Source organism: Dysidea avara, chromosome 4, assembly GCF_963678975.1.
Source record: "Dysidea avara chromosome 4, odDysAvar1.4, whole genome shotgun sequence".
Classification (NCBI taxonomy): Eukaryota; Metazoa; Porifera; class Demospongiae; order Dictyoceratida; family Dysideidae; genus Dysidea; species Dysidea avara.
In genome coordinates, this window is record NC_089275.1 from 7,208,842 (window position 1) to 7,231,106 (window position 22,265).

At 37.9% G+C, this 22,265-nt stretch overlaps 2 protein-coding genes across 2 annotated transcripts; one reads left to right on the forward strand and one right to left on the reverse strand.

Annotated features, from left to right (window-relative positions):
- Nucleotides 1–4,370: 4,370 nt before the first annotated feature.
- LOC136254038 (uncharacterized) lies at nt 4,371–5,445 on the reverse strand. Its single transcript, XM_066046692.1, has one exon. The coding sequence runs from the start codon at nt 5,410–5,412 to the stop codon at nt 4,414–4,416; it is 999 nt and encodes a 332-aa protein (XP_065902764.1). The 5' UTR covers nt 5,413–5,445; the 3' UTR covers nt 4,371–4,413.
- A 3,020-nt stretch (nt 5,446–8,465) lies between these two features.
- On the forward strand, nt 8,466–13,351 carry LOC136252698 (3-ketoacyl-CoA thiolase, mitochondrial-like). The gene is made up of 7 exons (XM_066045269.1): nt 8,466–8,474; nt 8,773–8,889; nt 10,634–10,781; nt 11,234–11,406; nt 12,017–12,217; nt 12,269–12,365; nt 13,121–13,351. Exons 1-7 carry the CDS (start codon nt 8,466–8,468, stop codon nt 13,255–13,257), a joined length of 882 nt encoding a protein of 293 aa, XP_065901341.1. The 3' UTR covers nt 13,258–13,351.
- The last annotated feature ends 8,914 nt before the right edge of the window (nt 13,352–22,265 follow it).

Genomic DNA, 22,265 nt, shown 5'->3' on the forward strand with positions numbered 1-22,265 from the left:
GTAAGCCTCTTATCTTCAGTGCTAATGAACAAGATTCCCCCTGAACTGCGCCTCATCGTTAGTCATGAAGTGAAGGACAAGTAGTGGGAATTAGACATATTGATGAGAATTGTTGAAGACGAGATTGAAGCTAGGGAGAGAGCATTGGGTGCTTGCACAAAATTCAACAAGAATCCAATTAGACCACCCCCTTCTACTACTGCCGGAGGTGGCAGTGCTTCAGTTAGTTGTTGTTTTTTTCGTCAACCATATACATCTGCTTCATGTTCAACAGTGGCTGATGTGGCTGAAAGAAAACTTGTACTTAGAAGATCAGGCAGATACTTTGTGTGTTTGAAAAAGTACCATATGTCAGAGTCATGACTGTCAATCCTGTTTAAGATGCAACAACTGTAATGGGAGGTACCATGTCAGTATCCGTACTGAAACATCATCATGACCTACCAACTGTGCACCTAAGCCTTCTGTTCATTCAGGACTTGACTACACATGACCAGTCAGATAACCCCCCAACATCCCAGACTGCTCCTACACCCAGTAATTCAATGTCTGCCTCATCATCATCCGCAACTTCGTCATCACTTTATTATGGGAATTTGAAAACACCTATTACAGACTGCTCAAGCCAAGGTTTTTAGGCCTGATTACCTAGAAGGGGCAAGTAGTGTGCGATTAATCTTTGATAGCAGAAGCCAGAGATCATATGTCACAAACAAGCTGAAGGAGTTGCTGTCTGCCGAGGTAGGGGTGTGCGATAATGAAATTTTTACTATCATGATAATGTACCTCATTATCACGATTATCACGATACTTGACTACACACGTAAATACTGATTAGATACTGTAAATGTCTCTAATAAATTATCACTTATGCAGTTACGTTTGCTTTATAGCTATAATTATATGGAAACCAGTATTATGACAAAATTAAAAGTATTAGAATTATGCCTGGAATTATAACATTGTCTCATTTCAGGTTAGCCACATGTAGTTTACAGAAGTATCTGGAAATTTCCTATTATCACGATAATGCGATAATGAAAAGTTTCTCGAGAATGATAATGACTTTCATGATAATCAATTATTCACGATTATCACACAGCACTATGCCGAGGCTATGATTATTAAAACATTTGGTTCCAGTAAGAGTGAAAGGCAGCTATGTGATGTGGTCTCTATTGGACTTTACTTGATGTTCAGAAGAAGATTGTTTGGAGATAGACATATTGATTGGCTGTGATCATTATTGGAAGTTGGTTAGTGGACAGGTCCTTCGCGAAGCAGGGGGGCTCATAGCAGTTAATACTAGACTTGGCTGGGTGCTATCTGGTCCAGTTCATGGACTATTATGTACAGCTTCTCCAGTGAATCTTGTTACCTACCACTCATACCTTGTTAGTGGATGTGTACACAATGGATGATAGCTTACAGGACCTCAATGGTACTCCCAAAATGTTTTGGGATTTGGAATCACTTGGAGTGAAGCACGATGAGCCATCATGTTTCAAGACTTTCAGGAGGATATTACCTTGCAAGATGGCAGGTATGAGGTCTCGCTCCCATGGAAACAATCTCACCCAACACTGCTAGACCATTACGACCTTGCACTTAAGAGGTTAGGTGGGTTGTTGAAACATTTGAGACATACACCTGACGTGCTATGTCAGTATGATGCAGTTATCAAGGATCAGTTAAACAGAGGAATTATTGAACCAGTGGTCAAGTTGGAGGCACCTGTTCATCAGGTACACTATCTGCCCCATCATGCTGTCATTAGGAGTGATAAGGACACTACTAGACTTAGAGAGGTGTATGATGCCTCAGTGAGAACTGACAGTCCAGCACTGAATGATTGTCTGTATACAGGCCCTAAGTTTGGGCAGAAGATCATGGACATTATTGTATGGTTTCGGTTTCATCAAGTGGCTTTAGCTGCAGATATTGAAAAGGCATTATTAATGATTTCAGTCTGCCCTAAGGATAGAGATGCCCTCTGTTTTCTTTGGGTGGATAATATCCATGAGAGAACACCTAAGGTCTTGACTTTCTGTTTTACCCGTGTTGTCTTTGGTGTATCTTCAAGTCCCTTCCTTCTCAATGCCACTATTAGACACTATCTTAAGAGATGCAATGACATCCACCCAGAATTTGTGCAGATGTTTCTAAGGTCAGTGTATGTTGATAATGTAAGTTTTGGTGCTGATTGTGAGGATGACGCATATGAACTATATTTGACATCCAAATGTGTAATAGCAGAAGGAGGTTTTAACCTCAGGAAGTTTATCACAAGTTCAGCAGCCCTACAACAGAAAATATATGAGAGCGAGAGGGATTCTCCAGCCAAAAAGCAGACCGAGGGTGGACAAGTTAAGGGAGAAGATAAGGCTTACACTAAGCATCTTTTGGGGGGAAGGCTAGAGCAGCGAGATAATGAACAGAAAATCTTAGGAGTGCGATAGAAGTATGTCCAAGATGAGCTATAATATTTGGCTTCAATGAACTGGCCATATTGATCAGTTGTTGGTGTGACAGCAAAGTTCTACGACCCACTTGGATTTGTGTCCCCTGTCATTGTTTAAAGATTTTATTCCAAGAACTCTGCACACTCTAAACTCATATCACAGTAGACAAGCTGTACCTTGTTTGTTTTGATTACATATAATCCAGACTTGTAGTGACTAGCTGGGTTCTTCTCATATACAGTACCGCCCAGAGGTAACATTACAATCCCTCGCGAGTGCTCAAATCCAGGCCACGACTCAACACGACGCATGACTGGAATACATCACGTGCGAAGGCACGCGGTTACTGGAGCAGCCACCCGAGGGAGCTCGCCTATCGTGGCTACAGGTGGTGAGTTGCACACACATGCCAAAGAAATCGCTGGTCGAAAATTGGCTACTCGAGTGTCAACTGCTTGTGAGTGTAACGTTACCTCTGGGTGGCACTGTATATCATCACATGAGGTTCCAGGACTAGTTCTAGTCAATACTTAGTACAAGTTGTAGGGTCATCACTAACAACTTGATCCAGTAGGACTGTTACTATGATGAATGCAAGCATCTTCATCTTTTGTACTTTGAAATAACTTAGAGTACCAGACTGAGCAGCATACATTATTTATACACCACAGTCTTAGAATGAAGAGCAATGAGAAATTTGTGTTTAGCTATAACATAACCCAGAGTAGTACAAATGTTACATTACTGTAGATTTACAGTATATAATTTCTTCCACAAAAACACGCTAATATATTTTGGTGAACTCAAAAATATGTGAATAAGATGAACAGGATTTGCACAAAGATGCTTTAATTTTGAAACCTTCACAAGTTGTAGCTGCAGGGAAGAATGTGAGAGTATAAACATTTTCTTGCAAATCATGCAGTGTTGTGAATGATCATGCTTCAAACAATAGTTACAGCAGACCTATCATTCTATATAGCCACGTATATACAGGTGTATGTATCCATATAAGATTGCTGTCTCCTATAGGCAGATGTGGTTAAGCACAGTGGCTTGGATTGCACTTCTACGAAAGAATATGAGTGAATGATACCCTGCTGAATCATGTTACATAGATTTTACAAGTATACTTGTATAATTCCTGCAATCTTCAATCACTGTTGAAAAAAATTAGTATATTTAACAAGAGGACCTGAGGTAACTATTTGTGTGAGACTATACTGAAATCAACAAGGGTAGTTTAAAAATCTGCTCCCCAAATATAGGTCTGCAATTAGCTGTAACTACAGTAGGCTCAACTAAACAGTTCACATTGCAGTTGTATAATTGTCTGTGTCCTAGTTGGATTTAATACCATGGTTATGGTTGAGCTGTTGACTACTTCTAAATTTGTGCTAAGCTAGTGACTGGGGCTTCCTGGAATTGGTGCACCTGGAAGTGAAGGATCTGTCCAATGAGTGTGACAATGATTCAAGTCCATCACATTCAATTTTCTCTATAATGGCTGCATGGTCTTACTATTTCAAATTTATGACAGAGTTCTTTGCACTTACAGCCAAAGTCTCTAAAGCATTTGCAATAGCAGAAGCTAAGCTAGTCCCAAGATCAGCTGTACTTATGTAATACCCCCTTTCGCAACTACAGCCAGTATATGATGCTATAAAATGCTGAGTACAATTCTAACACACTACTACCCCTATCATGTATAACATACATAGTACAAGGCACTTCTCATGTTTGCTGGCTAGCTAAGTATGTATGAATGGTGCTACAGTACTTGAATTCAGTGAGTATGTACCTACAGTATTTATTATTTATGAGAATTACCGCTGTTTTTGTATCTTTGAAACATTGTCTGCAAAACTATGTTAGCAACTACATGGAATTGTAGCCCCATAAAATTGCCTGCTATATGTAAACAAGTTATTAATAGCATTGTACGTATATTTCAACAGTGTGTGTGTGTACAACAGTGGACAAATAGCTTGTGATTTTCTAAATGCAGTACAAATTGTTCATTTGACCACTGGCTACTGTATATACAGCTGTAGCTGCTTATTGCTACACCTTCATCGTTAAATCCTTGATCATTACAAATCCTCACTTCAATACTGGAGACACTCTCTTTTACAGGTAGCTGTTGAAAGAACCACGGCATTCCTGGCCGGTTGCAGCAGTTGTTTTCACTGGGACATTTGTTGCCATCCCACAATGGGTCATTGGAATGAAGTGAAGTGAGATCATAAAACCCAGTGTTACCTGATTCACAGTAATAATCATTACCAATATATGGGGGAGGAGTTGTTCCAGGGTACTTGGCACAAGGACAGTTGTAATGGTTATTCAGTTTATAATCATAATCTTCACTCAGTCCTACAGCATAAGTCCATATATGCTTGCGAGGATTACCATATGTGATGGACACTCCGTCAACATAAACACCATCAAGTGATTTTGATACAGTTACCCCTAGTGTATAACCTCTGTAACCAAGTGCAGCATAGCCATATGGAAAAAACCCATCCATACTTCCCTTTTGGTACCCTTTCATCATCCCACATACTCTACTAAAACTTGTGCCATCAGTTGTGAAGTGTGCAGAGTAGCAGCCAGCAGCTGAGCCTCCTGTACATAAAGAATTGTAGTTGAGATTTTTTAACCATCCTGCAGGGCAATTATTCTTGCTAGTGTCCAGGTCTGCAATCCTCATCCAACCTCCCTTGTGACTACCACACTCTAAGCTCATATCACAGTAGACAACATGTATTGTGTTTGTTTTGATTACATATAATCCAGACTTGTAGTGACTAGCTGGGTTCTTCTCATATATATCAGCACATGAGGTTCCAGGATGACTTAGTTCAAGTCCATACTTGTGACCATCACTGACGACTTGCTTCAGCAGTGCTGTCACTATTAGGGTATAATATGCTATGAACATCTTCATCTTTCAAGAGGAACTACAACACCTAACACATTTTAAATGCTGCCTTGTATAAGTTCAGTATTGTTGGCAAGTATTGCTATATTTATCTGATCAACAGCAGCAAGGTATTCTACCTTATTTTGTATTACAGGAAGAGCATAAATACATTTTACATATCAGTCTGATAATGGCTAGAAAGTAGACTCCCAGGTTTAAATTGTAGGGGAAAGCTTAGCATTTAGTATTCATGGTCACATAACATTCAACATGTTGCAGTGTGTCATCATACTGAGATCATTAAAGCATTGGGATGGGCTAGAAATGGACTCGGAACTTGCTCAAAATGTTATAGTCTTAAACACGTTCTTTCTATGCTCTACTTATAGCACATTTGTCACTTTAGCACTGTAAACAAACTGAGAGGCCAGCTGTATGAGATACCACTGATGAGGTGCTGTTTCTTTAGTTTTCAGGTTCAATAGTGGAGATGTGAGAATGATATACATGTGAGAATGATATACACATGTGGCTGTGACTGCTTATTTTGCTTGTCTTGACTGAGTTATACAATAGGTGTAGGAGCACGTCTAGTTTTCTACAGCAAAAATCACAGTTGATTACAGCTAGATTATTAAGGGGCGTGGTCACCATCTTCTGACCATTTGAAGGCTTGTCTTGATTGCTTAAGGGGCATTGTCATTATGCTATTGTTTTTTAAGTGCAGCTACTCCCTCTTACAATAGTGTAAGTGCTTTAAATGTTCTGTGGCATTTATGTACTCTCCTTCAAGGAAATTGTCAATATGAATGCCTCGCTATGGTTTTGTTGTATGGACCATGTACTTGAAGATATAAAGAAAGGTAAAGTGGAAAAAGCAGACACTCATTGGAACCAAAAGGCACAGAGTTTGTTATATTGTGGCATGAAATGGTAGCTGTGCACTGTTTCATGTGGTGTCTAGCCTTGCAACCATGGTCAAAGAGTATATCTAGTACTAGATCCAGTGTTAAAAAACCAAGAAAATGCATATAGAAGGTTGAACATTGAATATAAAAAAATAGCCAAAACACAATTTTCACATTCTTCTGCTTTTGTATTTCCATGATGGCTTTCAATTAATGACAGCAGTTTTGCTCAGACTATTAGCAAGGCCTTTTTTATTCTCTCTGTGTTGTCATCACATCATCATGAATCAGGTCACAATCTACTTTTTGTGTATTATCAAAGAAGACGTGAAGTAGATCAGAGGGTAGTGAAAATATCACAAATTATTGTGTAACTATAGAGGACCCTAATCCTACACACACAGAGTGATTTTACTCAAACAAATGTAAGATAAAATGTCTAACTCAGTAAACAACACGACAAAAATATTTTGTCATGAGGTATGTGTACACAGCAGGATGGCTTGATTGGAGAAACCTCTTAGCTGATTAATTAGCTGTATGTAACTAGACTTTTTAAAGTTTGGCTTTGGTAAAAGAATTTACTATACAGATAACAGACATTGAAGATTATACACTTTGTTGAAATGCTGCACATTTGCCAAAAGAGTAAGGTACAGTGTACCCCAAGTCCCCAATTACTTGTAGCTATGTCAGTAGGTAATATCAGTCTAACAGGACAGCTGGAGGTATTGGACAACATACATATGTAACAGTATGACACTACAACAACCTGGGAATGTGTGTATAAGCACCTTGTATACAGTTGTAATGTGGGGGTGCTACATGATACTGAGTAGCATAAATGTTTACTGGAGGAGTGGGGAATTTTAATGAATTTGACGAATTACATTGCAGTGTTGTCAAAAAATTTCCTATCAAAATTTTAGGCATTTTGACCAAAATTTTACTCATCAAAATTTTTTGACTTCAATTTTTACGCTTTTTGGTGTATTACTGTAAGCAGGAGCTTATTTATTTATTATTTATTAATGCTTTACAGCACAAGTGCTGGACACCTATGAGCGGCGAATGAGCATGAAACTGAGTTCCATGACAATCCAAATTACGTCACTGTGTTTGCTTTATGCCATGTGTAAATGGCGCTCCAGCCGCACGAAGTAGAGACGAGTTCACCACCATTGAAGAAGAGAAAGACCTCGAGGAAGACTCAGCCAACTTTACCATGTGTCACTGGTCACGCGCAATTTTGTATACGGCTTCAAATAACGAGATTCTACTTTCCTTATATGGAAACTAATCGGCAATTGATTTGGATTGTGATGGCGCCTGGCAGGCAGTGTAAGTTTCATGCGCCTTCGCCACCTTCGGCTGCTCATAAGCTCCTGCTGTAAGTTTTCTGCTAGTTTGTCACTATTTGGCATTAATCAGGTAATACAGGTATTTACTGACATATCAAATATTGACAAGCACTGACAGATGTACAGTAGAGTCAGATGTGTGTACTGTAGGGTTGAAGAAGCCAACCAATGGGGGAATTGTAGTATTCATGCAAGCTAACTAATCTTTTAAATTCACAAGTTTACAAGTACAAGATACGAATTTTACAAGTTAGTAGGGATCACTGCAATATAAAGTGTGTAAACAAGGGGGTTATCACTTGAAGTGCAAAGTTTATCCTCATTATGCAGATAATTACTGTAACAATAAACATGTATGGCTAAAGTAGGGATTAAATTTGTACTTCAAGCTAACCTTGTTTAAGCACTTTTTATTGTAATGAGATCCCCCTTTTAGGGATCCCTGTGAGATCCCTAAAATTCCTTGCACTTATTTGACTTTAATTCTGAACTTTTATAACATCACATCTCAGGAAGAAATGGCACCAGAAGTATGGAGCTATAATCGTATGACAAATGAGCACCCTATACTTTTCACTAAAGGTGTCATTAAGGTATTTTCAATATTTTTCATGGAAAGTTCAAATCTTCATGATCACAATTATACATTACTACCATATTGTATGATGATGAATTCCGTTTATATTGTACAAACCCCTCTTCACTGATTGGTATTTATCAATGTAAATTTATGTGTCAATAATTGTGATCACAACTTTAATAATAAGACTACCTCACTGTACTGACCTTGTGCAGTAGACCCTCAAAGATGTCTAAGGTATATATTTCTTGACTTCCACTAATGGGACCACCTCACATTTCATGTAGTTGTGCTGACAAAACCTCATTGATAGGACCACCTGTGGGATTAAAAATATGGCTTCAATTACAAGGTGGTCTTAGCTATGTATGTTTGGGACCTACTACTTGATCATTAGCACTGGTACAGTATATTGGGTGCTTGAATATATAAGAATATATAGTTCACCGTGTTCATAAATGTACCATATGTACGTATGTACACAAGTGCTGTTGTTGACTGGTTATATAGTAATTTTCAACTGTTTCATTTGTAGGAGATCAAGCTAGGAGAAGCCAACATAGTGCTCACTGGAGGTACAGAGAGTATGAGTCAAGCCCCCTATGCTGTGAGGAATGCACACTGGGGATCCCCCTTGGGAGTGGACCTGAAGGTAATTAAATTGTGCACTCTATATACTATACTGTACGTATATGCTGTGTGTGTATTAGTAAATCACTATACGAGGCAAGGGCAAGACTATTTAACAAATTTTGTCAAATTAATTTTGAAGTTTTATTGGTATAAACTAGGCCTGCAACAAATATATGATTTGTTTGGGTATTTGTTTGTTAAGATTTATCTGGATATCAAATTTACCATTTGGATATTTCATTTACTAGTAATTTACAAGTGTTTACAGTGGAAATGGTGTTGGTTACCAGCTATATTTCTACAAGATGGACTGTTCAGCCATGTAAAATTACAACCACCATTAATTTTGCATATATTTCAGAGAAAGTGGCCAAGTATCTAGCTGAATTCTGGCACTTTTACCCTAATCAAAATGTTACTAAATAGTTTGGTATTTGTTCATTAAGGCATCCAAATATCTGGATAGTTAATTTGACATTCATTGCAGCCATAGTATAAAACTTTTTTTTTTCATTTGCTCTCCAAAATGTATCTGCCAAATTTTCCTTTAAAAGATAAATTTCCAATTGAACAGTTTTCCTATTCGTGTCAGTATACCTCACAAGTCTTGACTTGACATCATGTACAGTATATAGTAGACCCTTGGTTATCTGAACCCCATTGTGTCTCGGGCAATGGTAAAAGTGTTCAGATAGGTGAATAGTTTGGATAACTGAAGCCCATACATTTATATACAGAGCTTTGTTTAAATAGACACTTGTACTCAAAATATTCTTTTTGGACAAACAAGGGTACGGATAAACAAGGGAAGGGTCTACTCTACATGCTATGAATGGTTATATATACACACATTGTGTATAGATAACAAGTTCTAATTTAGACTGGTTGTACGTACATATACCTTTTAAGAGGTCACACCTGTTGAGGGTGTTCTGTATTCCTGGCTAGGAATTCTGAATGATGACCTAATAGTTATTTGTACATTTTCTATCCCACCCAGTACCCACTGATGTTCTACATGGTATGTAGTTAAAACCTAGAGGCCTTTTTAAGCTAAATTCAACACATCGGTACATTGTATATATCGTAGATACTATAACACTTACCAGGATTTGAAACTAAAGTGGTCTACACCATTGCTTGTGTACTATATCCCCAATGTTAGTTGATGTTATTTGATACCTTGCAAATTGTACTAGGTTGTGTTACACACTAATAGAGTAGTTTGGGTACGATATATTGAGGTAATGCATTTCTGCTGGTTGTAAACATTTTCATAACCATGTCAACCAAATGTGGGTCGGACTCAATAATTGTACTCTTTTCTGCCAGTGAGTATTTTAACTATGTAGCCACAACTATCCAATTTATCCAGTAGAATTGTCCTGCTTTGTAGTAAGAAGTACCAAAAATAACTGAAACATGGATCCCACGTGTACCGACTTCCATTTCCAATCCTTGTAAGCATTATTAAGTCTATGAATACACTGATCTTCACAAATAAATTTATTCAGAAGCCTTAAGATAGTAGATATTGCACTGCAGTTTGGTAGGATTCAACTATACACACTCTCCAGTATTTTTGTAACAAACAAATAAGTCAAAATTGTGAGCACTGGTCACTTTTACTGTAAAGCAGCCAGTTTAGTTATTGCCTACTATTGTGGGAAAAATTACCTGGATTATCATTTTTTATCTCAGAGAGTCCTTCAAGATGAGGCTCCAGTGTAGTACTGTATTATTGTGTTATTTTTTCACTCAAGATGGAGGACACGTTGTGGTCATCACTCACAGACTCATACTGTAAACTACTGATGGCATTGACTGCTGAAAAACTTGCTGACAAGTATGGTATCACTCGGGAGGACTGTGACCGCTTTGCGTTAGCCAGCCAAAAACGCTGGACAAATGGTTAGCACCATTGTATTCCATGATTAAGTGTTGTATGCTGTGTTGATGATTCATTGACCCATTTGTGTTTCAATACTGTCATTGTTCACTCCTCACTCCCTTACCAACGGTCAACCATTCAGCATATGGAGCTGTCATGGAAAAATTTAAAGGAGTACATAGTTGTATAATCACATTATTATTTAAAATTTACTGTTTTGCACAAAAGATACATATAGATGAGTTCTGCAGGTTTGAAAGCATATGCAACCTTTAAATTGTTTATTAAGAGCCTTTTCTAAGAACCATTGCTTTAAAGATTTCTGGCATGTGCAATTATGTTTTGTTTAGCTATCACACAGACAGTTATATGTATTACAAATTTTGCTTAACTACATCAATAAAAGGTCTTACTAATAGTACTGCATTCTAGAAATATTTTGGACCTGTTAGAATTGGTTACTTTCCATTAGCTCACAAAAATGGCTACTTTAAAGAGGAACTGGTACCAATGGAGGTGAAGGGTAAGAAAGGGAAGGAGCCATTTGTTGCTGATGAACATCCTCGTGAAGCAACGTTTGAGAAACTGCAGCAGCTCAAGCCAGTCTTCAAGGAAAATGGTGTAGTGACTGCTGGGAATGCATCAGTGAGTGACTTGAGTAATATCATGTAACCTTGCAGTGTTCAAGAACCTGCTGTATGAAGCTGCTATACGGCAGCTCATTTCTGCTATATACACTACTGTACATCTAACTGTTCTGTTAACATTTTATGCAAAATGTTCATGTACATATAAGGGACTGTAGCTATTTGCAAGGAATGTAATTACAATTTACGGTTACTTTTCAGTCCTTAGAAATATTATTGAATTATGATTGCATTATGCTATGCTGCACGCGGTGGGAACTCTACAGATGCTTTCAGTATGAAATTTCATGGACAAAAGTTCTGCTAGCATTTGGTACCAGCTGATTTCAACAAATTTTACTGTTATTAGGTCCTTTTTCAGAGGTACTATGGGCTTTAGAAAGTGTCCTTTATGGATTTTATATGGAGAGTCCTTTAAGACTGCTTCTGCTGTATATAGTATGTAGGCGATTTGTGTGGAAAACTAGCAATCACTAAAACTCAGTTTTGTTCACTGCTTACAGTACCTCATACATGTCACATTATGATAACAAATAAGAATATTATTAATGAATGTTATATAACTTATTACACAACACACATATACCTATACTTACATTTTTCCTTAGGGTATTTGTGACGGTGCAGGTGCTGTAGTTTTAGCCAATGAGGAGGCAATAAACAAACACAACCTCACTCCATTGGCCAGACTGGTTGATTACACAGTGGTGGGTGTTGACCCTTCAATCATGGGTATTGGTCCCGCTCCTGCGATCAAACAGCTATTGGAGAAACAGGGACTGTCCCTTGACCAGATTGATTTAGTCGAGGCAGGTAGTCCAATGATATGTATTCGGTATAACATGGACATGATTGTACAGGTCAATGAAGCTTTTGCTGGTCAATCTTTGTCAGTTGCTAAAGAGTTGGGACTAGACATGGAGAAGACTAATGTCAATGGTGGTGCCATTGCTTTAGGTATGTGTGTACATTACTGTATTGTGCTATACATGTGTAGCAAGTGGAGTGGAACCTCTCGTAACAAACTCCAAAATATGAATACAAAAGGATAAACCTCCTCTCATAAGAACAAAAGATTTTAGTAACAGATCTGGCTCTTTGCATTTTATCTCTAAAAGGGGAAAACCACCTCTACATCACAGCAAAAAAAAAGTGGGTACAATGGTTCCACTGTATTTGTAACCCACAGCAGAAAGTCAGTATTGATACGAGTGCCAATGGTGACTGTTGAATTATAGAGCATTTGATGAGAGATGTGCATTCTATTAAAATATAGTTCTATGTGTACCTTACTTCTCAAATCATACATTTCTCTATAGATGTTTTAAGTGACAAAAACAGTGTTTATCTTGATGAACCCACTTTAATTAGAATAATTTACTTGAACAGTTAAAATATATTTATATAGCAAAATTTTTTCTTGGTCTTGTAAAGACTTGTATTACCCTCATACCCTGTCAACATGTTCTCATGGACACAACCTGCTTCAGTAAGTCCTACACAGTAGCAAATAAATAAACTCAGTATCTCTTATACAATGAGCTAGAAATCAAGACAGCTTGGCACACACTTGTTGGTGCCAAAGATGTCCATGTTATACCAGTATTCTTATACTTACATGAAGAACAAATTCCTGTGTATACTGTCAAATTGCATTTTTCCATTTGCTTGGTAGGTTTTATAAAATCACTCACAGCATTTGTTTTTTCCAGGTCATCCTCTTGCTGCAAGTGGGTCACGTATCACAGCCCACTTGGTTCATGAGATGCGTCGAAGGGATATGAAGAGATCTATAGGATCAGCATGTATTGGTGGAGGACAAGGAATATCTCTGTTACTGGAGAAGTGATAACTACAAACTGAATTGTAAACTTCTTGAACTGAAAACTGTGCTAGTGGTGTAATTTATATCTGTCATAAAAAAGATTTTGATTAATAATAAAAATGGTTTTCAGTCATCAAAATTAATATGGTTCAGATCATACAGCTAAACACATTCTTGTACAACTGTTTGAATAAAAACTCCCAAGCCCATCTACCATTTCCCTTGGTTAAACACGAACCTTAATTATCCGAACTAATTGGGGGAAAAATCGTGTTCATATAATCGAACAGTACGTAAAATCAAACTTCCATACATTTATATACAGAGCATTGCTCAACTACTCTAATAAAGCATACACTTGAATACTTTAATATTATTTAGCATCAATTTGGTGTTTGGATAATTGAGGTTCCACTCTAGTACAGATAATCACACATTTAAGTGTAATTACAAAAGTAATTGTACAAGTACTAGTAACAGTACAAGCGAAGTGAATAACATATTTACCATCCTTACAGCTTGTAGTGTTCATCTGCCCAGCTTCTGAGTGTGTACATCAATATGTTGATGAGCTATTGATTACATCACTTTCTACTTTCTTGTACTAAATTGGTTTCTGTATAATGGTTGGCTGCTTTACAGCATAAGAAAAAACCTGTGATTTGACATTTAAAAAACTTTAACCCTCTGATTTAGCATTTAGTCCAGAGAAGTGATTTCTGTGGAGGACATGTACATGAACTCATGATAGCATCATGGACTGTTGTATCTTTGGCTACTAATTTACTACTACCGTAGGACACACTGTTGGTAAGGAGGTCTTGTGATATAGTTATGAATGTATACAGTATAGTGATGTGCGATATATTGAAAAAATATCAATTTCGCGATAATTTTGTCGATATCGTTATCGTATCGATTTTCGAAACTGCTTTAGCAGATTTCGATATTTATCGAAAAGGTAATATTTTGCGATAATTATCGAAATATCGAAGAATATTTCGATAAATCTACAGCATTTAGTGTGTGATTGCGCAATCACGCTAGAAATGAAGGTTGGTTCTGTACTATCTAGCCACTTTAAAAACTTGTCTACCAGTTTCCTAGGCTTATTATTAGTTTTATGCAATAGTTTGTGTGTACAGTGTATTTCAAGCATATTTATAAGTATCGGCCGCCCACGCAATTACACCACCCACACAATTAAAAATTATCGAAAATCGTATCGAAATTTCGAATATCGTATCGATAACATATTGAAATAAAAATCCTGATATCGCACACCACTAATACAGTACATCTGATGGTATGGTAGACCGCATCTTAATTAGCTCTCCAGTTGACCAGATCTATGTACAGCTGGATAATAATTTCTGAGGTTGATGTGTCCTATACCTCCCAACTTATATAGCAGGGTATTGGTTAGGGGAGATTATGTGTGAAATAAGCCAGAAACTGAAAACACTTCAAATTCTGTACAAATTATTGCCAAGCTACCCATGATTGAAAGTTCATTAAATTTTATGTATACGCTTATTGTGCACACATTAATTTCCAAAATTGGTAAGGTTGAGGGATGGGCTATAATGAGAAAGTTGATAGTTGCTGACAACTAGCTATAGAGATTACACAATTATTATGTCCACCCACTTGAAGGACCTGCATGCTCTAAGCTGCTCTAAAGCCTTCAGAGGGTTGTTTGCAGATTTTCCTCTTTTAGAGGTAAAAGTGGCATGAAGCCAGGAAATTTCACTGTTGAAGTTACTTATCCTATAGTGACTTTGGATTAGGCTTCATCTGTACTAGCTAGTAACATATTTGTGGGCACTCACAGGAAGTATAATTATTAACAAATTTTCCACTCCACAACATGGGTTCAACAGGACATTAAAAATATTTTCTGCAAAAGGAAGTTGTTGGTCAGCTGCACTAATAATAATAGCGGTGCACATTCCTAACAGATTATACAAGATGGCCAACTCAACCCATACATCACCCAATTTGACTAGGTGTTTAAATTTTTAAGGGTCTTGTAGGTGCATTACAAAGTGTGCAACATAATTCTCAAAGTGTGGATGCCTCTTGGTTATCAAATATCTGCTTGTTTGTGGTCCCAGTACATTTTAGATTTCCCAAGGTCAGGACACGTCTCTGATACAGGATATTCAGAATGGTGATCATAGAGAACTATTCTGAATATCCTACATTAACAGGTTCACTGTACACTAAAGTAGTCACTACAATACAATTATCACCATTGAATCATAGAGTATTATAAAGGGCTAAATGTAGTGTGTATGCCTGTAGCATACGCTATATGGTGGTAAACAAAACATGTTTACATCCTAGCACTTAGGGGAAAACAATGCAGTTCTTCCAAGGATTGTGAGCCACTTGTTGGTGCCATTGGCTGTCCCTCTCTTGTGCCTTCTGTAGAGCAGTTGGTCCATCTTCATCATGCAAATCTGGATTGGCATTGTAGTGAAGCAACAACTTAAAACAACAGCAAATCATACACACGCATTCATATATAGCTAACTCAGCGGTACCTTCACAATGTTTGGTTAGCCAAAGCAAGTAGAATAAATAGTGTAAAGATGATCACTGGTCTTTATTGACGTCTGCTCCTTGCTCAAGAAGATACTCAACCATTTCAGTTGTGCCAAATGCTGACACTCAATTGAGGAGTGTTTGCCCCACATCATCAGTAAAGTTAATGTCAAATCCTTGAATTATAATATACAGAGTATTTTACAGACTTTGTTATCTTTTAAAACCTACCAGCTTCCATTATGTCTAAAAATTCATCAGTGTTCCTGTCTCTGATATGCCATTGAGACAGGTCAGACATGGAGCTCTTCAGCCAGTACAAGGGACCAATTTGGTTGTTCAAGGTTTAGCGACTTTTAATGGCTATCACTAATAAGAAACCATACAGTCACAGGGAATCTGACACATTCCTATTATGGGAAACATACAGAAAACAATCTCACAAGTCACAACATTATTAATTTTTAGCTCTTCTTAAATACAGTAAAAATATTGTTTAGTGACTATCTCTTTATAAGACTGCTCCATTATAGTGGCCATATTACAGGCGTACTTTCCAACATCTCATCAATAAGAACACCTCATTATTGAGAGCTAATTTGATGCATACTTTTAGTCCCAGAGGCAGCATCATACTGCTTCAGAACAGAGTAAACATAAACCACAAGATCTAATAATCTAACCTATCATCAAATGGTATGATTGGAGAGAATTTTCTCATGCACAGCCGGCAGAACTTGCAAGGAATCAGCTGTCAACTCAAACAACCATTGATGTTATGTACGTAAATATGTGTGTGTGTGTTTCATCCCATTGTAGTACCAGAATATAATGGGATAGGGAGAGTGTCAAATTGCACCAGTGAAAAATGAACCCGTAAGGTTCTATGGCTTTGTTAAAATGATTTGGTGATTCAGAGTGTTGATTGATGACTAATTATAAGCGCATAATATACGTTCTGTAGCTACTAACTGTATGAAATCATTGGAATATCAGAGTATATACTAAACAACAAGGTATCTCTACAATACTAATTAGATTTGATCAACATTGCAGAGATAATTGCTTGATTTATGCTATACAGAGGGATTTCAATAATTTAATGTCCACCTGTAACCAATTAAAACTTCATCATTCAATAACTTTTACCTTTGATAAAGAACCGATACACATCAGGATGATCCTTGTACATGATACTACAGAACTATGTGCATTGAAAATGCAAAACTTCAATGAAACCCCTTGAAATAGCATTTTCAGTCATTTTGTTTACTGCCAGGCTGAGAGAACAATTTTTTTTCATGTGGCATTTTAATGGGCCATCATGTCACAGCTGCAGGCTTTGTACTGGTCTAATACTAGATCCAACCTTTAAACTTGATTGTTTTCCATGTAAACAAATAGTGCAGTTGTCAAGGTCCAAAAAATAGGGTTCCAAAGGACTTTTTACATGCCTCCCCTTCTAAAATCACTTAGTACACATGCTACAAACCCCATAAGAAATTTGGTGCTTTTATCAAAAAGTAAACAGTTTTGTGGTTTGGGCGCTGGACTAAAAATACACTTAACTGAAACGAAACAATAGCAGATAGCTATCATGTTAATAAGAGTGTTGGTTATGCTTCCCATACAGAAATTGCCACGGTGCTACCACTGAAGAGTATACTGCTATCTACAATTAAACTCATTATTCAAAATGGGGTGACTGTTCTAATAGTAAGATTTGTGATATTTCCAAATGTATCTCCAAGTATATACTGCCAATTGCATGTATATATATGGGCATGCTTTAGCTGAATCCAATAGGTCAGATAACTCCAAGAAATAGTCTAACAGAATATTCAAAGTAACCTCAATTACAGATAATGGTATTATTTTCCCCTTATAGTCTCTATCACATCCATGGAGTCTGAATAGAGATCTGTGTGTGTTTAACATGATGGCTTGTTTGGCTCTTGTTTTTCTGTGATCTATCACATATTTTAAAATTATTTTTGCACTAGTAAAAATAACTAACTGCAAAGGATTTTATAACACTTGAATATTATATTAGAGTAATAATTACGAGTGATGAGGTCCACCACTAATAGAAAGTTTTCAGCAGAGAAGACAGCTAATTAGTCAACTATCCCTCTAGGGACCTGTAAAGAGGCTATACAGTAAGCCTGTGAAGCAGGGAGCAAGAATTGTAAAGTAGACAGGACGAGAAGTACAGGTTCCTTGGTATCTCAGTTCACTTGGTTGCCGTGATGCTACTAAACAGTGCTTGGATAAAGTGGAACAGCTCACGTGAATACCGGTGGAGGATGTAGCTATAAAGGCTGCTTGAGTGCATCTCTCAGTGATATATATATATATATATATATATACATACAAAGGTGCAGTACTGATTCGTGTTGTGTGACAGATCAAAGTATGGACCAGGTGTCCTACAGACCTTCAGCACTTGTGCTGTAAAACATTAATAAAATAAATAATAAATAAAAGTATGTAACATGCGTATGAGACTCCGTAAGGAGTCTAGCACATCATACCAGTAGCTAGATAGACATTGTGTGTGTATAGGATCTATGAGTGCACAAGATTGGGCAAGATGTTTTGCTCAAAGACAGATAATGCATCAAGACACACGATAGTGTGTCGTGCGGCCCAAGAAGCCGGCGCGCCACACCGTGAGTATATTTACAGGAAGAAAGTAAACGCGATTTTCACACCTTTGTAGCTCCGTGATTCCTTATCCTATTGAAACCAAAGTTGCTACAGATATGCCGGCTAGGTAGGGGAGTCCACATACCAAATTTGAAGAAAATCGCGCAAGCCATTTCCGAGATACGAGCGGCCAAAGTTTGGTTTTTTTTTCTTCTTCTACTTCTTTTCGCACACTTTGCAAAATCCGAAATAAAACACGAATTCGTGCTTGGATCGGGCTGAAATTTGGCACACTTAAAGGGCTCATTAAGGCGAATCTCAGTACCAAGGTTGGTAGGACTCCGATGAACATTCACGGAGTTATGACCAATTATTTTGCGTAAAATAAGGTCGAAGGTCTGTCACGCCCACAGGATAAACCGCTTTAAGGAATGAGCTGAAAATTGCTATGTAGATGGAGTAACTATCGTAGGAGTGCCTTTTTGTGGTTTGAAAGGAATCCAGTTAAAGGCCATCGAGATATGACACAAAACCCAATCTTTGTCACAATTACGCGATCGACTTTTATGAATAAAAAAACTATTAGTTTTCACGCCTACCAGGCAAACCGCTTAGAACAGTGAGCTGAAAATCGGTGTGTAGCTGGAATAATTATCATAGAAAGTCCTTGCAGTAGTACAGAAGAATCGGAGTACAAACCACTGAGTTATGATTCCAAAGCCAACTACGTGTAGCAAATGCGAGATCGAGATACTCTAATAGAACAGTCACCCTAATAAAGCATTCAGCTACGTTTATAACTTACTCCATTATAGAATTATATGGCATTGCAAGTTATTCTGTAGGGAGTTCAGCTACAAACAGTTAATCTTATAGACAATTCAGCTACAAGCAAGTAATCCTGTAGAGAGTTCAGCTACAAATATGTTGCTGTAGAGATTCAGAACATTATAAGTCACACTGAAGAGAATTCAACTATAAACAAGTCACCTTGTAGAGAGTTCAGCTACAACAAGTCACTCTGTTGAGAATTCAGCTACAAACAAGTCACTGCGTAAAGGGTTCAGCTACAAAAAAGCTACCTAGTAGAGAGTTCATCTAGATCAGCTACAAACAAGTTACTTTATGCAATGTTCAGCTACAAGTAAGTCATTCTGTAGAGAGTTCAGCTACAAACAAGTCACTGTGGAGAGAGAGTTCAGCAACCAATCAAAAAACCACCATGTAAAAGAGTTCAGCTATACAAACAAGATATAACTCTATAGAGAAATCAGGTAGAAACTTAAAAGATCACACTGTAGAGAGTTTAGCTAGAAACAAGTCATCCAGACTGAGTAGAGAGATCAACTAGAAAACATCACCTTGTAGAGAGTTCAAATCACCCTGCAGATAGTTCAGCTACAAACAAATCACCCTATAGAGAGATCAGCTAGAAGAAGTCACCTTGTAAAGAGTTTAGCTACAAAGAAACTACCATGTAGAGAATTCAGCTATGAACAGATCATCCTGTCGAGAGTTCAGCTAGAAACAAGTCATCCTGTAGAGAGATCAACTAAAAGAAGGTACCTTGTAGAGAGTTCAGCTACAAAGAAACAACCATGTAGAAAGTTCAGCTGCAAACAAATCAAACTGTACAGAGTTCAGCTACAAACAAATCACCCTGTAGAGAGATCAGCTAGAAACAAGTCACCGTGTAGAGAAATCAACTAGAAGAAGTTACCTTGTAGAGAGTTCAGCTACAAAGAAACCATCATGTAGAGTGTTCAGCTGCAAACAAATCACCCTGTAGTGAGTTCAGCTACGAAAGGATCACCCTGTAGAGAGTTCAGCTAGAAACAAGTCATCCTTTAGATCGAGAGATCAGCTAGAAGAAGCTACCTTGTAGAGAGTTCAGCTACAAAGAAAGCACCATATAGAGAGTTCAGCTGCAAACAAATCGAATTGTAGAGAGTTTAGCTACCAAGAAATCACCCTGTAGAGAGTTCAGCTAGAAACAAGTTATCCTGTAAAGAGATCAGCTAGAAGAGGTTACCTTGTAGAGTGTTCAGCTATGAACAAACCATCATGTAGAAAGTTCAGCTGCAAACGAATCACCCTACAGAGAGTTCAGCTACGAGAAGATCGCCCTATAGAGGGTTCAGCTAGAAGAAGTCACCTTGTAGAGAATTCAGCTGCAAAGAAACCACCATGTAGATAGTTCAGCTGTAAACAAATCATCCAGTAGAGAGTTCAGCTACGAACAGATCACCTGGTAGAGTTCAGCAAGAAACAAGTCACCCTGTAGAGAGGTCAGCTAGAACAAATCACTTTGTATGTAGAAAGTTCAGCTCCAAAAAAAAATCACCCTGTAGAGAGGTCAGCTACAAACAAATCTCCCTGTAGAGAGATCAGCTAGAAGAAGTTACCTTGTGGAGAGTTCAGCTACAAAGAAACCATCACGTAGAGAGTTCAGCTGCAAACAAATCACCTGTAGAGAGTTCAGCTACAAACAAATCTCCCTGTAGAGAGATCAGCTAGAAGAAGTTACCTTGTGGAGAGTTCAGCTATAAAGAAACTATCATGTAGAGAGTTCAGCTGCAAACAAATCACCCTGTAGGGAGGTCAGCTACAAACAAATCTCCCTGTAGAGAGATCAGCTAGAAGAAGTTACCTTGTGGAGAGTTCAGCTACAAAGAAACCATCACATAGAGAGTTCAGCTGCAAACAAATCACCTGTAGAGAGTTCAGCTACAAACAAATCTCTCTGTAGGGAGATCAGCTAGAAGAAGTCACCTTGTAGAGAGTTCAGCTACAAAGAACCATCATGTAGAGAGTTCAGCTGCAAACAAATCACCTGTAGAGAGTTCAGCTACAAACAAATCTCCCTGTAGAAAGGTCAGCTAGAAGCAGTCACCTTGTAGAGAGTTCAGCTACAAAGAACCATCATGTAGAGAGTTCAGCTGCAAACAAATCACCTGTATAGAGTTCAGCTACAAACAAATCTCCCTGTAGAGAAATCAGTTAGAAGAAGTTACCTTGTGGAGAGTTCAGCTACAAAGAAACTATCATGTAGAGAGTTCAGCTACAAACAAATCTCTCTGTAGAGAGATCAGCTAGAAGAAGTTACCTTGTGGAGAGTTCAGCTACAAAGAAACTATCATGTAGAGAGTTCAGCTGCAAACAAATCACCTGTAGAGAGTTCAGCTACAAACAAATCTCCCTGTAGAGAGATCAGCTAGAAGAAGTTACCTTGTAGAGAGTTCAGCTACAAAGAAACTATCATGTAGAGAGTTCAGCTGCAAACAAATCACCTGTAGAGAGTTCAGCTACAAACAAATCTCTCTGTAGAGAGATCAGCTAGAAGAAGTTACCTTGTAGAGAGTTCAGCTACAAAGAAACCATCATGTAGAGAGTTCAGCTGCAAACAAATCACCTGTAGAGAGTTCAGCTACAAACAAATCTCTCTGTAGAGAGATCAGCTAGAAGAAGTTACCTTGTAGAGAGTTCAGCTACAAAGAAACCATCATGTACAGAGTTCAGCTGCAAACAAATCACCTGTAGAGAGTTCAGCTACAAACAAATCTCCCTGTAGAAAGGTCAGCTAGAAGCAGTCACCTTGTAGAGAGTTCAGATACAAAGAACCATCATGTACAGAGTTCAGCTGCAAACAAATCTCCCTGTAGAGTGATCAGCTAGAAGAAGTTTCCTTGTAGAGAGTTCAGCTACAAACAAATCACCCTGTAGAAAGATCAGCTAGAAGAAGTTACCTTGTGGAGAGTTCAGCTACAAAGAAACTATCATGTAGAGAGTTCAGCTGCAAACAAATCACCTGTAGAGAGTTCAGCTACAAACAA